We start from the raw sequence: 18,168 nt of genomic DNA, 5'->3' as shown, positions 1-18,168 counted from the left end.
ATATTTCGGCGTGGTGCTACACCTCTCTGTATAGTTAATGGTACTATTGATAGTGCGAAATATTGTGACATCCTAAATGGTTTTCTTCTTGAAACGGTTCATGTTTTATATCCAGAGGGGTGGCTTCTGCTTATACTCAAGCTTGGATGCAAGAACACGAATTGGCAACAATTACGTGGCCAGCAGCATCTCCAGATCTTAGCCCCATTGAAAACATATGGAGACTGATGAAGATTGAAGTGGAACGAGCAGCGCCACGAGATAAAGAAGGTTTGATTCGGTCAGTTTTACAGGCCTGGAACACCATTACCGAAAATTATGGCCTTGACCTAGTTTCGGGTGTATTTGGACGTTTAGTTAAGTGTTTAGATTTAAACGGAGGTTGTATAAGTAAATGAAATGAATTATTTGTTGAAATTTTATATTTTAAGTGAAATAAATACCGTAAAATTATAATTCTGCTTTCTTTTTTCCGGATACTTTCTAGACTGACTATAATTATTGCCCTGCTAAAAACAAACAAGAAACAGCAAACATATGTTGCGAAAATAGGGATCCTCAGATAATGTAAGAGAAAAAATGTGTAAAATTAATAAAGATTGGAAACGATGCTAGCTAAACACGTGCAAATTAACAATATCAGAACAAGTGCGGAATTAATAAAATATTGCAACTGATGGATTTAAGAAGGTCATAATAAAAACTGAAACCGAACAAAATACAAAAACCCTACACACAAGTGGGAGACTCACATAACGATATGGATCACCCTTGATATAAACATATTTGTGAAGCAGAAGACGACACAGAGCTCACAGAGTCTAAGAAAAAGGTGCCTTACTGATTTAAGGTATATTATGTTCATGTTTTTTAGCTTTGTTTCATTAATTATTATTAGTATCAATTTTTTTAACTACTGCGTCCTTTATAATTGAAATTTGTTGCAAATATCAAAGACGTATTAAATAAGAAAGTAGAATTTTCTACCTCTATCAGAAACAATCTCTAACAGACCTTTATTAGAATCAACATTATCTAAATAGCTAAAACAGGAAATACAAATTTAGAAAGTGTTGTTATTACTAAGCATACATAAGTTTTACATACGTTTATTTGTTACATAAATGTGAATTATTAAGAAATAATAGAAAAGTGTGTAAAAACTCTACTCAAAAACGACGACTCTGTGTTCATTTGCTATGAAAACTTGAGCAAAGAAAGTCACGTCTTCCGCAAAACTTAAAAATACATTTTGCTTTCATTTAAGCTTTTGCTGAATCGTGGCAGTCAACGTTGTGAATTACTTGCAAAAAATTAAAAAATATTTATTCAAACCATTCTTTACATACATAAAAATCATCACAATATCTAAAACAAAAATATTACATGTTAGGTGAATATTTAATATTTTTCTATTTCATTTAATTGTAAATATGTAAATGCCAAATGATTTACATACAGCCTATGTTTTACTTTAAACAATATTTATCCAATGCTGGATATAAAACCCTTGTTGTCGACGAATAATTTAAACTAAATCTTTATTCCGATTCTCATACGGTCAACCTGTGTCAACTAGTCCTCGTCTGTCTTAAAACGTGTTCTATATTGATGCACTCTAGAATTGCAGCTCCTACAGAACTTCGTCTAGTGCTCATCGGTGATACTATAGTCCATTTGTTGGATCTTGGATCGTATTGTTCCACAGCATTGAGACTAGAAGAACCATCGTTTCCTCCGAGAGCGTATATAAAGCCGTCTATAGCTACTACTTCGTGAGTTGATCTAAAACATACAATAGATATAATTGAAAACTGTTTTATACACAAAATATACACACACCCAAACTTATATGGAATCATATGATATTTCTTACTATTTCGTGCGAATTAAAAAAAAACAAACACACGAAGTCAAACAATACTTATTTTAAAGCAATTTAATAACAAGTACTCAAATACATAACAATTAAATAAAACAATAAATAGTCTAAGAGCTAGTGAACCCTCCGACTAACGGTCCTCCTGTAAGGCTAGAAATTTTTCTAGTGATAATTCATAGCACACCAAGGCTAAAAACCATGACCTAGCAGGCATCAGCGGTGCACGTGTATCTACCAGGTGAATCGAAAAGTGCAAATTTAGGGGGTAAAATAAACTTTCTCCTGTAAGGTTTAAATTTAAGTATGTGTTTGAGTAAGTCATTTAGAAGAAATGTGTACAATGACAGGCGATTCTGAAGAGCATAAGACCTTGCCAGGCGAGGGGAAAGATTAGGGGTTTTCCTAAAATTATTCTTTTTGCATCGAACAATTTTTTTTTAGGTTTTTTGAATCATTCCAAACAGAAAAGGTTTTTAGTGGTTTTTCTCTTAAGTTAATAGTTTTTGTTATGTAAGCGATTGAAAATATTGAAAATTGCGAAATCGGCCATTTTTAACCCTAAATCGGACATTTATCTAAAAATTTCAAAGTTGCCAAAGTAGGTAGATATTCTTTAAACATTGATTGATGAAATCCCAAAGAGTTTTTGGCAATACAATATCGGAAACGCCTTTGTTTTTTAATTGCTAATCAAGCAGGCGCGACACTGTAGTATAAGTGAGGACGTTTGAGTTGGCATAAATTCATTATCTCGAGAATAGGCAAATTTCAAGAGAAATCCTCAGACAGGTCGATTTTTATTTTTAAATTAGACTTTTTGGCGTATATATATATAATACTAGTGACGTCATCCATCTGAGCGTGATGACGTAATCGATGATTTTTTTAAATAAGAGTAGGGGTTGTGTGATAGCTCATTTGAAAGGTTATTTAATTCTTTATTTAATAATATAAACATTAACATAATTATTTATACAGGGTGTACACAATTTTTTTTATTAAATTAACTTTGATTAAATTTGACAAATAGAAGAAATTTTTTTGTACACCCTGTATAAATAATTATGTTAATGTTTATGCTACTGAATAGAGAATTAAATAACCTCTCAAATGAGCGATCACACAACCCCTACCCTTATTTAAAAAAATCATCGATTACGTGATCACGCCCAGATGGATAACGTCATTAGTATTACATATATGCCAAAAAGTCCTAATTCAAAAATAAAAATCGACTTGCCTGAGGATTTCTCTTGAAATTTGCCCATTCTCGAGATAATGAATTTACGCAAACTCAAACGTCATCACTTATACTACAGTGTCGCGCCCGCTTGATAAGCAATTAAAAAATCAAAGGGGTTTTCGATATTTTATTGCAAAAAACTTTTCCGGATTTTATCAATCAATGTTTAAAGAATATCTACGTACCTTGGCAACATTGAAATTTTTAGATAAATGTCCGATTTAGGGTTAAAAATGGCCGATTTCGCAATTTTAAAATTTCCAATCGCTTATATAACAAAAACTATTAACTTAAGAGAAAAATCACTAAAGACCGTTTCTGTTTGGAATGATTAAAAAACCTAAAAAAAAATTGTTCGATGCAAAAAGAATAATTTTAGGAAAACCCCTAATCTTTCCCCTCGCCTGGCAAGGTCTTATGCTCTTCAGAATCGCCTGTCATTGTACACATTTCTTCTAAATGACTTACTCAAACACATACTTAAATTTAAACCTTACAGGAGAAAGTTTATTTTACCCCCTAAATTTGCACTTTTCGATTCACCTGGTAGATACACGTGCACCGCTGATGCCTGCCAGGTCATGGTTTTTAGCCTTGGTGTGCTATGAACTATCACTAGAAAAATTTCTAGCCTTACAGAACGACCGTTAGTCGGAGGGTTCACTAGCTCTTAGACTAAAAGTATTTAACAAACAAATTGGAAGTAGTTGTTTTAAAGTCAATAGCATACAAAATTTTAACGTAAAACGAATAATGTTTAAATTGTTTTTATTTATTTTTTTTTATTTTGTGGTAGTCAGTGATCACCTCTAGTCCTTATGCAAGCTTCAGTTTGAGTGGGCACGCTCCTAATCAAACTATCAACATTTTGTTTTGGGAGGTTGCTCCATCCTTTAAGAGCAGCTTGTACTAGCCGTGCGGTGTTTTGTGGATTATCCCGGCGAGCTCTAATTTTTCTTTTAAGCTTATCATACCACAAATACTATATAGGATTAAGTTCGGGTGAACAAGCAAGCCACTCCAAACAAGGGATACCTTCTGCTTCAGTTATGTCTCTAGTCACTCTAATGGTATGTAGAGTAGGGTGGTTCGAAAAAACTTTTTTTTTTATTTCAGATCGCTATAGTGCGCAAAATTTGCCATTGGTATAGACTTGAAAAAAGCACTAATTATTATTTTTTTATTATTTTGTCTTCCGGTCGCGCAATGCCATCGAAGTTAGCAAAAATTGTGAAAAACCTTAATTTTTCATATATTTTTTTAACAGGCCAGATGGTTTTAATTGCGTTCCTATACCATGAATTAACTACTAAAAGTATGTAAAATCAATATAAATGCACTTATTATACATTTGTTTCATATCTTCCGGTCGCGCAACATAATACAAAATGAGTAAAATAATTAGTAGTTTTTGCAAAATTTCAAAGTTTGACTGTTTGGTACAATTTAATCATACGACTGTTAGAGATGGTATAGTTTAATTTAATTACAATAATATATTTAAAATCTAAGTATAAAAGATAAATTTTGATATTCAAGTGGAATTTGGTCGCGCAGCTGCGTCAAAAACAGCAGACTACCGAGAGACGAGGCGAAAGTGACGAATTCCAGCGTAGGGCGCTGCCACAAATAAAGATACATGTGGGGATACCTCTACAATGGAGTATTTGTCTTCTCCATTACAACGAACTGCCATTCCACCACCATTTCCAACACTTAGATGAAAATACAACAGGCCCAATAGGATATTTCGGACCAATTGGAAAGGCCCTACCTGATTGTGAAAGACTACCACTTATTGATTTTAATTCTATTGATTGTGAGATTCCAAAAGTTTACAAGGGTATTCTTAGCAAGCACCAATAATTGTACTTGCTTGAGATATCAGAAGTCATCAAGTCAGGACATTGTTCAGAAGACGTATCAGCGGGTACGTGATCCTATCCCAACGTCACATTCAAGATGGCTTACTACTGCAAACCGAGTTTTGCGTTTATACATCAGTGTGTCCAACCCTTCTGAAAATCTGAGAGAGATTGTCACATTCATTCTCAAATGTTATAATATGCCTATGTGGTTTGCCACAAAAATAAACCACAAATTCACAGATAGGCCTAGACATGATTACAAAATCATTGAATATTCAAGGTACTTACCAAAAGAGCTTCTTTAAGTTCTTGATCCCGTTTTACAACGGAATGCTTACTTTGTCCATCCCGAAAATTTACTTTTGGCTATGGTAACTGATGACAGAAACCATATCCGAGAGCTGGGCTTTATACGTATCATGAAGGAAAAGCAAGCAATATCTGAAAGTGACTCTATCAGAATATTTAAACCGCAACATTTAAACTTTGAAGCTAAATAGTATTACGAAATTATCAAATGGAACACCAGTACACTGACTCCCCTCTACTGCTAAGAATATTGACTAATGAAGAGATAAAACAGTATGTGAGCAATGACTTCAAGCCTGTTATGAGTATAGATACTTTGCCATGCCGTACACAGGCAGTTGAAAGTTGCGTTAAACTAGTGACCGTAGCTTCAAGTTAAGTGTGTGGACACAGTTCCAGAGACGGCTATATTAGAACCACCTTATTGCACCGCTCAGCGATGCCAACGATTAAAATCAACAACAAATGGTAGTCTTTCACAATCAGGTAGGGTCTTTCCAATCGGTCCGGATATCCTATAGTGCCTGTTGTATTTCCATCTAAGTGGTGGAAAAGGTGGCGGAATGGCAGTTCGTTGTAATGGAGAAGACAAATACTCCATTGTAGAGGTCTTCCCACATGTATCTCTATTTGTGGCTGTGCGAGCTTCGCTGGCATTCGTCACTTTCGCCTCGCCTCTCGGTAGTCTGCTGTTTTTGACGAAGCTGCGCGACCTAATTCCACTTGAATATCAAAATGTATCTTAGATGCTTAGATTTTAAATATATTATTGTAATTGAATTAAACTATAGCATCTCTAAAAGTCGTATGATTAAATTGTACTTAACAGTCAAACTTTGAAATTTTGCAAAAACTACTAATTTTACTCATTTTGTATTACGTTGCGCGACCGGAAGATATGAAACAAATGTATAATAAGTGCATTTATATTGATTTTACATACTTTTAGTAGTTAATTCATGGTATAGGAACGCAATTAAAACCATCTGGCCTGTTTAAAAATTTTTTTGAAAAATTAAGGTTTTTCACAGTTTTTGCTAACTTCGATGGCATTGCGCGACCGGAAGACAAATTAATAAAAAAATAATAATTAGTGCTTTTTTCAAGTCTATACCAATGGCAACTTCTGCGCACTATAGCGATCTGAAATAAGAAAAAAAATTTTTTTCGAACCACCCTAATGTAGAGGTCCATTATCATATAAGAAAATTAAATTGTCTCCTGTTGCAGCTCTCCAGAGCCTGACTACAGGTTACCAACATACCTGTGAGCAGTTAAAGTTGATTGGATGAAAATTAAAGGAGTTTTTTTACGGATCACAGTTCCTCTCCAGAACATTACACTTCCCCTTGTATATTTGTGAACAGATTTGACAGTTTTCGTTCTTGCTTGTCTTCCTCGACCTCTAAGTACACGATTTCATGGGTCATCTAATTTTAAACAAATCCTGACTTTTTTTGAAAATAGCACATTTTGTCAATACCCAATGTTCCAGTTTTGGTGGTAAAGACACCAATTTAGGCGATCAATATTGTGCTGCCTGGATAACTCGGGAACCCATAAGTGTCTCCTGTTGTATACTTCTTGGTACGAACCATTCTTCTAATCGTTTCAACTGAAACAGTTACACCTGTAGCTTCCAAAAGCTGCCTTTTGAGCTGCAGGTGAGAAATGGTTGGGTGTCTTCCAGCTGATTGGACAATTAAACGATCTTGGAGAGCCGTAATTACTTTTGGCGACTTTCTCTTTATTTTTGAGCTTTCCTATTTCCCGTTACCTAGCATAGGTTTTGGACAGAACGCCCTTTATTACGCCTAGCTCTAGAGCTATGTCCAATAATCTTTCCTATAACCCCACATCAGGCATATTTTCGTTTTTGGACGCAAAAGTTAGTTTATTTATTTTAGTTCAATTTGCAACTCAAGCAAATAACCTATACCGTACCGAGACGTACTATCCGATTGTCTTATGTATTTGTTCATTTTCAATAAAAACCTTTATTCTTCGCAACAATAACAAGTTTTTTCAAAAGAAATAAATATTACTTTGAAATACATGGTGGTTCCATATAAGTTTGGATGTATGTATATGTCTCTAACGAAATGTTAACTTTCGTTAAAATTTGATATCACTTCATGAGTTGCTTGATAGACAACTATACCATCGAACATGTGGATGTCTTCAGATATCTGGGCGCAGAAATCAATCAAAAGAATTCAGTAAGTACCGAAATTAATGCATTTATTTCCATTGGAAATAGTACATGCAAAGTGAGTTTTATGTATAGAAACCCTCAATTATTTCGGAAACGGCTTGCACGATTTTTATAGATTTTGGTGTGTGGAAGTTTTCTAATGCAGTTATAGTGAAAATTACATTGTTGTCAGATCTTCCGTTTCTCTGGAAATCTAATGAGCTTTCTTATTTCAAATAGAATACCCTGTATATATTTTGCGTTTTGAAGTCATTAAGAAATACTGATTATTTTTCATGTTATATTTCCTACACCTAGTGGCCATAGTTTTGGAGTTATTGCTACATTTATTAAAAAAAAAAAAAATTAAACAAATAAAAATCCATTTTTTCGACTCGTGGAGACATTATTTTACGTTCTTTGGATCATTGGGAACAAAAAAGGTCTTTTGTAATTTTGCTCTAAAGTTAACAGTTTTCGAGTTAGAAACAATCGAATAATGACGATTTTCAAGGTTCAAAAATATAAATAAAGAAAATTATTTTTGAAACTGCGAAGTGCCCAAATTCAACCTAAGCCCTTCTTCTAAAATCTATTGTACAATCAACAGTAAGTAAAACAGAATTCATTGATATAAATAATTGACGGAAAAATACGGAATTAATACTGATTGTTTATTTACCTTTTAATAACGTCAATCTTAGAATGTCAAATGTTGAAATTTAAACGTAAAAAATATACTAACCCGTTGTTACAGTTAAAAATCCTTTAACATTTTTCGAATTTAATTGTTGATATAAATTACAATGATTATTTTATTAAACAAACTAGTTTGAGTCATTTTATTTGCTAATAGGTATATTAAAAGTGCCATATACCACTTGAATCTAACTTCAACCCGTGAGTAATGCCCCGTGAGTAACTTCAGCCCGTGGGTAATGAACTATTACTCACGAGTAAAGTAATGGGTGTTATTACCTATTCAAAAACAGCGAATAATGAGCATATTATTAAACGGTCTTAGAAAAAATTAATTATTCTATTCTCATACTATAATATATCAATTATGATTTCACTACCAGTGTCATAATGAACTTCATTATGATACCAGATTTTTAACCAATAGAATCGCGATATCGCATTCACGAAGAAGGTGGAAACCGCGCAGTGACCACTAACGAGCCAAATACATACGCTTTGACAGTTCTAAATTTGTAAAAAAAAACTGTCAAACTGACAAACTACTTAATTTGTTTGCGTTACAAAATTAATAAATTTGAATATTTATATTTTTTATTGAGAATGTTCATAGAAAAAATCGTGTATACAAGTTGCATTTATTTATCATTATGAAGCTTGTACTCCATACGAAAGTCGCCGCTAGGCGGGTCGTTTCATATTCCCCATACTCGCTTCATAATGACCATCAATAAATTCTCGTTGCATAATATACAATATACTATTTAAACCTGTTTTATTCTTGAAAATCGGTATACTTTGCAATGCATTCAAATTCGCGCGTTTTTTTTTCCTGGCGAGCTCTGTCTCTCTCTAGGACCTCTCTCTTGTATACTGGCCGCAATCTCTCTGCACTATTTGAATGAGACGGGGCCAGTCCATCAGTATTGACAGTTCGTTGATTTGCACCGATAAATAAAAATTAAATTACCTTCTACTATTCATGGAAGTTATTGGTTCCCAAGCATTTCTCCTCACGTTAAATCGTTCTCCACTAGCCATGCACATAGTACCATCATTTCCGCCTATACAGTACAACTGCCCATTCAAAGCTGCAACTCCACAACTACTTCTTCTTGAAGACATCGATGGCACCGATTGCCATGTACCTTCCCGTGGATCAAATCTAATAACAACATAATTCTATCAAAATATTATTTTCGCCGCTTATGTTTTTCATAGGTATTAATATTTAATTTATATAAAAATTATATAATTATTATATACACCGTTATTAGGCGTTAACGCCCTTCGGTAGGGATCTATGGAGCAGTATCATCCGCAAGCCCTTATCCCTTGCCGTACCGCTCCTCCATAGGCCGATCAGACACCAGTTTTTCCAGACCAAGTCGTAGATTCTATTGAATTTTATACTACGACTTGGCCTTTTATTAATTTCAAATGACCTGGCTGAGGCTCAAACCTCGATCGCACATCCACTAAACTTGTCGATCGACTGCGTCTCATCCAACTCAGCCATCATGACCGATAAAAATAATATAATTAATAGTTAATAATTTATCAACTAATAAGTTAATTTAGCGTCATGCATTTTTTTTTTATATTTTCATCCCGTTCTCAAAACATAATAACTAAAAACGGTATGATGTATCATAACGTTATCCATCTTGCCTCATTTTGAGCACAACAATTTGATCCTGGTTCTAGTTTTTTGAACCCTATTTGGTATTCACCAAGTTGCCTAATTCTGGCAAATACCTTATACTTAGGTGACTGATATAATCTAATCTAGAATTACATTTATAGTTCTTATACTCTGCTTTGTGTCCCTTTTATGGATGGAATATTATTGTCCCTCTCTATACTTCTGACATTACTTCTTGTTCCAAGATTTTCATTATAAACTTGTTTATTTCAGTTATAAGTATGTTGTACCTACTTCTCCTCCATGTTTAATTATTTTTAGGGTTCATTCAAAATTGTCTAGTAACTCAGTTATATTTATTCATTTCATATTTTTAGTGCTAGATCTGTGATTAAAAAATGAAATGTGGCTAATAGTAATGTAATGATGTTTTGATAAATACCTCCTTAATTTGCTTAGTACCTATTTTTTGAGAGAAAAGTAAAAGTTCTCGTTACTACTGTTAGTAAAATTACTACTGCCTTATTGCTAGTGACAAGAAAGTTATTTATATATCTTTCAACTTTATGTAGACACGAAAATAGACAGACAAAAAGAATATTTTTACAACTTTCAATTTCTCTGGCTGCGTTAGTTTATATAGCTAGTATCTAGGTAAAGCCTTTTAGTCTCTTAGCCATGGATAAATGAAAAAATCATAAAGTCCATAATTATCAATTGTAATTTTTATTAAAATAGTTGGGGAACTAAAATTTTCCATACCTTTCAACTGAGGCCTGATAATTTGTTGAATCAAATCCTCCTAGAGCGTATATGCAATTCTCTAAAAAAAATGTATGTTGAAAATATGATTAGATCAATACATTAAAAATTTACCCCAATAATTATAAGTCTGACAATCGTCAGACTTGTGAATATAGGGATAAATATACATATATGTATATTGAAAATACTAGGTTACCTACCAAGCAAATTGTGAGGGCTTTTAAAATGATATTTATTTTAAAGTTAATTTCTTTTTGAGTTTTTATCAGAAAAGAAAGGAATTTCTTAGACTGCTGAACCAAACAACACAACTGGTCAATATAATAAAGAGACGCAAGCGGGAATACTTTGGTAACATTATGAGACACACTGAAAAATATGATCTTTTACATTTGATCATTCAGGGAAAGATACAAGGTAAACGTGGTCCTGGTTGAAGAAGAACACCATGGCTAAAAAATCTAAGGTAATGGTATGGAAAATCGACTGCGTCAATATTCAGAGCTGCTATCAATAAAGTCACGATAGCGAATATGGTAGCCAACATGATATCTAACGATCGATAACTTCTAGATTAAAGCGCTTCTAGCACAGAAAATGGCTTAAAAGGAAAACAAAAACGTCAAATGTGTTCTAATAATAAGACTAGAAAAATAATGAACAAATAAAGTAAATACAGAATAAAATGCGGATAACTATAAGAAAGTGAAATTTTAAATAGTTGTTGATAATTTTAATTAAAAAAACCATACATACCAACTACAGCTATTCTACAATATCTTCTTCTTGTATTCATAGCGGGACAACTACACCAAATTCCTGTTAACGGATCAAATCTTTCCATAGAACTTAAGCATGATGCACCATCGTATCCTCCACAGACATAAATAAGGCCATCAAAGGAACATATACCTTTAAATTAAAAATAAAATAAGCAATGAAAGCAAACTAATGTATAAAATGAAAACCTTATACAGATATCAAAAAATTAGCATGACTTACCAAGACATGACCTTTTAGTGCCCATGGGTGTAATGGAAGACCATGAGTTGTTCAATGGATTATAACATTCAGCTGTTGCTAGGTCTGATGCCCCATCATAACTAAAAATTTATGTACAGTCAATATTTGGCTAAAACTAGTTTTATATAATGGTATTGATTGGGTATTATTAATAAATTTTTGTTGAATATGATTTTAATCTTCTACTTATGATGCTCATATGTTCCAGATGTAATTGATCATCGTGGCTATATATTATTCTTCTCTCTGGTCCTCTCTTTCAAAATAAATTGTGCTGAAAAATGAGTTGCAATAAGCCATATCTCTGTTAATTTCTCATAACATGGCCACAATATTGTAATTTGCGTGTTTTGATTGTGTTAATTGCCATTTATTAGCCATTCCGCGTAGGACCACAACATTAGTCTCACGATCCATCCATGGAATTCTTAAGATGCGTCTGTACCAGCACATCTTTAAGTACCTTCGCAAATTGATCCTAAGCAGACACAACCTGGCACCGGCGAGTTGCGTAGACCGTTCTGCGCATCCTACTATCAGTTCATGCGTTCGCAGGTCGAGCTTAGGAAGGTTTGTCATCGACGTACAGTTTTCTTGGGCTTGGGACGGGTGACTCAGCGCCAGATGTTAATTTTTACGTGTTTTTGTTTTGCGAGATGGAAATATCTGAAATGAATAAGCGGCGATATATTTTACACTATCTTGAATGAATAACATTTTATTGCTCTGTTGTATCAATCAGCACTACTCTAGAAGTTTTCGTTTATTTGTTTTAATATGTATTTTATTATATAATATAGTAGGCGCAATAGTAGGGAATATAATATATCTGATTAAAACAGTGAATTTTTTACATGTTAAGTATTTTTAATTTCTTGTGAAGTATCTAGTTAGTGTGGCTTTAGCCAATAAATCAAAGTTATGCGTTTACAAGAGCATATTATTTGAAAAATAAGGAGTACCATAATGTGTCATAATTATAATCTCCTTTATACAGATCAAAAAATTGTTTCGTATGTATTTCTAAATCCACACAATCATTGGAAAATGATTCATGTAAAAAATATTTATTAATGACACTGTTATCGACAAAGTCGCTCAATTTTAAACTTGTCAATTAAACTTGCTCAATATAAAATCTTGTTACAAAAAGAAAAAAATATATTCTTTCTTCATCCATTTTAGCAAATTACTACAAATAAAAGCTACAAGTTAAGACGATAGAACTAGTCTAGTTTTATCGTCTAAATTTGCTCCTCCGATACTTAGGCCGTTTATCTGAGTCTATTCAGGATACTCTGCGTCTGGACTAAGCTGCGATGTTTTATTGGAGATTTATCTCAAACAATCCTCATTATGGTAGTATGTTAAATGTTCAGGCACTCGAGCGTTCTGGGGACCTATTGGGTTGTGAAAAGTAGGTCCTAAAACCAAAAAAAGTTAAGTAATGTTTTCCAGTTTAGTAGGGACTTTCCATTTTTAATTTAATTGTCCATTTCCAACAATCGTTTTTTTAGATTATAGCGCCATCTATCCATAATCCGAAAAAATTTCTTCATATAAAAGTTACTTATTTTTACGTAAGGAATCGAAATCTGCAATAAAAAATGGGGGCTCCCATTTAAGATTTTAAAGTAACCCAAAGTTGTGTGTGGTGCCATTCGATTGATTTTTCAAAAATATTAAATAAGTGTATTTTTCAGTTTTTCGATCTGATGTTCATTTCGCGAAATATCGCGGGATTCGTATATAAAATTTAAAATTTACCTCCCACCCCTCTCCGTGGGAAGTCTTGTATGGCATCGATCGATAGATTTTTGAAAAATATTGAGCATGTATTTTTTAGTTTTTCGATTTGTCATTAATTTCGCGAAATATTCGCTTTACTCGTGTAAACTTTGGGACTCACCCATTTCCTTACGCCCCGCTCAAATCGTCAGATTTTTTAAATATAAAAATATAAATATATATATGTTTTGCATGTACTTAACTTAACTTTTCTTAATCTGACGATTTCGAGTTTTTTTTAAGGATATATTTTTTTTTCGGCCTCCCCTTAACGAATTCCCCTGCATTAAGAGCCAATATATGGTAGAGGTACATTTTCAGGGTACAAGGTTTCTTCCAATGTAATAATCTGATGCGCTCGAGTAACTTCAAAAATCCCCGCTTGGGCTCCCCTACCATTATTCTTACTTTTACGATTATGCTACTGCATAACGGCTTCTCTTTTTTTTTTAAGCCTGATATTGATGGGTTACATATGGTATATGTTATTTCGTGCATATTTTGTACATACTTTTCTTTCTTTTTTAATACGAGTGTATTAATTTCTATAATTTTTATTTAATTTCTAAACAGTAGTCTTTTGGTAGTTAATGTAGTTTAGTTTATGATTTCTAAAATCTGCTGTTACATGTCAAAATACTTTCACGTTTCCATTTATTTATTCTCTTAGTATTTCTTAAATTTCGTGAGAAATTCCATATAATTGATTAATTTTATAGGTTCTAACACAATATTAGTATAACCACATTTTTAAAAAATTTTCACTGACTAAAAATTTCAGAATCCGTTGAGTAAATTCAATCTTTGTTGGATGTTATAATCTCAAAAACCGGTAATAGCTTTTTTCTCTAATATAAATATAGGTAAATTTTTGAATCCGTATGTCGCTAAAGAAGGTCCAACGAGCTCTGTTTGTCGAAATACCCCTTGTTTAATTGATTAAGATAATATGTATATTGTAAATTAATTAGGTTTGAGGTAAATTCCAAAACAGATTTAAAACGAAAACGAATTATACGTTTTTCTTCGGTTACAGAATAATTTTTATAGATCTGTAATATTACGTAATATTAAAAACCTACCCTCCGACAACATATAATAATCTTCTCAGTCCAGTAACTCCCGATCTAGATCTACGCCATTGCATTGGAGCTATCGTAGACCAGGAATCATTTTTAGGGTTGTAGACTTCACATTCGGCATGTATAGCAAAAAGGGATCCGCCACCTAAAAATTATTTGAAATTATTTTTTAACTACTCTATCTCATATTATGTATAAGTTTTAGTTTGTGAAAACTGTCATTATAGATAGCAGTGCGTGAAGGATTTAAAGTGTGCGTGAAGTAACAATGTATTTACTTTTTCGCACACTTTAATATAATCAAATATCCTTAACTTTTGCGTTGTCATGGTGATAACATTGTCAGCCAGTAATAAATTACGACAAAAGTTTTGACAGTTTTTTGGTTTGAAAGAAGTTAGAATTTTTAAATGTCAAAGTTCTAAAAATTGTAGAATAGAAATGAATTCTCTCGCTCCGCTGTCGCTCGTGCTCTAATCATCGTGTACGTTCGCAAAAAGCATACTTCACGAACTGTTTCATAAATAACTATTTTAATATATTAATATTGATATATAGGGTATCCCAAAAGTAGCGGAACGGTCGAATATTTCACGAAATAAACATCGGATCGAAAAATTGAGAAATACGTGTTCATTAATTTTCAAAAATCAATCCAAAGACATCAAACACGATCCCCCACTCTACCCCCTGGAGGTGGGGTGGGTGTAACTTTCAAATCTTAAATGGAAACCCCCAGTTTTTATTACAGATTTAGATTCCCTGCGTAAAAGTAAGCAACTTTTATTCGAGACATTTTTTTGATGTGCAAATAGATGGCGCCATAATCGGAAAAACGATTTATTGTGATACCATAGGTAAATTATAGAAACGGTCTAATATCTCGAGAAATGCACTTCCAAATGAAAAACCAAAAAATAAGTGTTTAATATTGTTCAAAAACCTATCGAATGACATCAAAGACGACTCTTCCACTCCACACTCTGGAGGTGGGGTGGGGGTAACTCTAAAATCTTTAAATAGAAACCCCAATTTTTATTGCAGTTTTGGATTCCCCAGGAAAAAAATGGTAATATCTATTCGAAACATTTTTTAGAATTGTTGATAGATGGCGCTAATAAATCGTATTTTTTTCAATTATAATCTATCAATAATTCTAAAAAATATTTCGAATAATAATGTCGCTTAATTCTTCATGACGAATCCAAATCTGCAATAAAAAATGGGGGTTCGTATTTAAGATTTTAAAGTTACCCCCTACCCCACCTGCAGTGGGTGTCGTGGACGATTAAGTTTGGTGTCATTGGATAGATTTTTGAAAATTATTCAACACGTATTTTTCATTATTTAGATCCGATGTTTATTTCGCGAAATATTCGACCGTTCCGCTAATTTTGGGACACCCTGTATAATAATATACACATAAAATATAAAAACACAATTATAAGATGGAAGACCATACAATTTATTTCTCTATGGATAATAATACAATAATTTTAAGTCTGTCGAGCTGTTTAGGACAGTAGTATCAAAGGTGAAGATAGGTAACCTTTTTAAGGAGGACGGCACTTGTTCTGAAGCAATTTCTTTGTTGCATTTATGTAATTTATTATTATAATAGGGAAATGAGCCACAATTTAAGTTGGAAAAATGATTTAATTGACGTTTCGACTTCCACTTCGGAGGTCGTCATCGACATACAAAATCTTAATATTTTGTATTGTATTAATATTTTGTATGTCGATAACGACCTCCGAAGTAAAAGCCGAAACGTCAATAAAATCTTTTTTCCAACTTAAATTGTGGCTATTTCCCAAAATTACATTGGATCAAATTGTGATATAATATATCACAATTTGATCAATTAGTTCTATTTATATATTATATGGGACAGATCCTTAATACTTATTATTGATGCAATTTTGATCTTTTTATGTCAATAATTTCCAATATACATATTTGGTTATAATAATATATTGCGATATGATAACGACATTGACCTGGTGGTCTTACAAGAGACTTATACCGACAGGAGCGTCATTTGAAATTTTGATAGGGGGGGGGGGGCAAGCATTATACAGGGTGTCCCGAAAAGATTGGTCATAAATTATACCACACATTCTGGGGTCAAAAATAGTTCAATTGAACCTAACTTACCTTAGTACAAATGTGCTCACAAAAAAAGTTACAGCCCTTTGAAGTTACAAAATGAAAATCGATTTTTTTCAATATATCGAAAACTATTAGAGATTTTTTACTGAAAATGGACATGTATCATTCTTATGGTAGGACCATCTTAAAACAAAATTATAGTGAAATTTGTCCACCCCATAAAAAATTTATGGGGATTTTGTTCCCTTAAACCCCCCCAAACTTTTGTGTACGTTCCAATTAATTCATTGTTGTGGTACCATTAGTTAAACACAACGTTTTTAAAACTTTTTTGCCTCTTAGTATTTTTTCGATAAGCCAGTTTTTATCGAGATGCGGCTTCTTTTTCAATATATTTACGTAATAATTTTATGGGGGTTTTGTTCCTTTAAACCCCCCAAATGTTTGTGTACGTTCCAATTAAACTATTATTGTGGTACCATTAATTAAACACAGTGTTTTTAAAATTTTGCCTCTTAGTCTTTTGTTCATAAGTCACCTTTTATCGAGATGTAGCTTCTTTTTCAAAATATACCTAAAAATGTAAATTATAAATAAATTTTCAGATTATTAACAGGTCTCTAGAACCGTACTTAACCATATACAAATATGTGGTGGATTCGACAAATATTCAAAATATCTCGATAAACACTGGCTTATCGAAAAAGTACTAAGAGACAAAAAAGTTTTAAAAATAATGTGTTTAACTAATGGTGCCACAATAATAATTTAATTGGAACGTACACAAAAGTTTGGGGGGGTTTAAGGGAACAAAACCCCCATAAAATTTTTATGGGGTGCACAAATTTTACTTAAATTTTTTTTTAAGATGTTGCTGCCGTAAAAATGCCGCATGTCTATTTTCAATAAAAAATCTCTGAGAGTTTTCGATATATGAAAAAAAATCGATTTTCAATTTGTAACTTCAAAGGGCTGTAACTTTTTTTGTGTGCACTATTGTATATAGGTAAGTGAGGTTCAATCAACCTATTTTTGACCCCAAAATCTGTGGTATAATTTATGACCAATCTTTTCGGGACACCCTGTATATACAATACATTTAGGGCCGGTTGTTCGAACGCTAATCAACAATGATCATTATCAAATAATTAATTAATGTCAATGTCAATTGTTAAAACATAATTAATTACAATTCTGAGACTATAATCAATTAATATAACAATAATTATTAACATAATTAATAATAAATCTCATAATTGTAACCCAAACAAAGTTGACATTGACAGTTTTGGTGACAGTAATTAAATATTTAATAATGATCATTGTTGATTAGCGTTCGAACAACCGGCCCTTATATGCAAACATAATACAAAATTGATCTATTTTTTGTAAATTTCAGTAATTTTTAGGGTCAGGGGGGGCAAATGCCCCCCTTGCCCCCTATCAAATGACGCCCCTGTATACCGAAGACAAAACATCCGCTTGATTTAAGGAAAAATATACCTGGCTACGATTGGGATCTGGGAGCCATGTACGACAAACACGGTATCCATGCAGG

The 18,168-nt window shown here is 32.8% G+C and overlaps 1 protein-coding gene across 1 annotated transcript in view; it reads right to left on the bottom strand.

The window, feature by feature from the left end:
• Positions 1-1,309: 1,309 nt before the first annotated feature.
• LOC114333309 (kelch-like protein 17) overlaps positions 1,310-18,168 on the bottom strand; it is a 271,482-nt gene continuing 254,623 nt past the window's right edge. The window contains exons 8-13 of the mRNA XM_028283169.2: positions 14,499-14,643; positions 11,608-11,708; positions 11,362-11,517; positions 10,603-10,663; positions 9,166-9,360; positions 1,310-1,785 (exon numbers count right to left, since the gene is read on the bottom strand). Coding sequence (XP_028138970.1) covers positions 1,572-1,785; positions 9,166-9,360; positions 10,603-10,663; positions 11,362-11,517; positions 11,608-11,708; positions 14,499-14,643 — 872 coding nt within the window. The 3' untranslated portion in view covers positions 1,310-1,571. The remainder of the gene's footprint in view (positions 1,786-9,165; positions 9,361-10,602; positions 10,664-11,361; positions 11,518-11,607; positions 11,709-14,498; positions 14,644-18,168) is intronic.

Source organism: Diabrotica virgifera, chromosome 7 (assembly GCF_917563875.1).
Source record: "Diabrotica virgifera virgifera chromosome 7, PGI_DIABVI_V3a".
NCBI classification, from domain to species: domain Eukaryota; kingdom Metazoa; phylum Arthropoda; class Insecta; order Coleoptera; family Chrysomelidae; genus Diabrotica; species Diabrotica virgifera.
The sequence above is the reverse complement of the archived record's forward strand: the minus strand, read 5'-3'. Positions and strand labels throughout refer to the sequence as shown.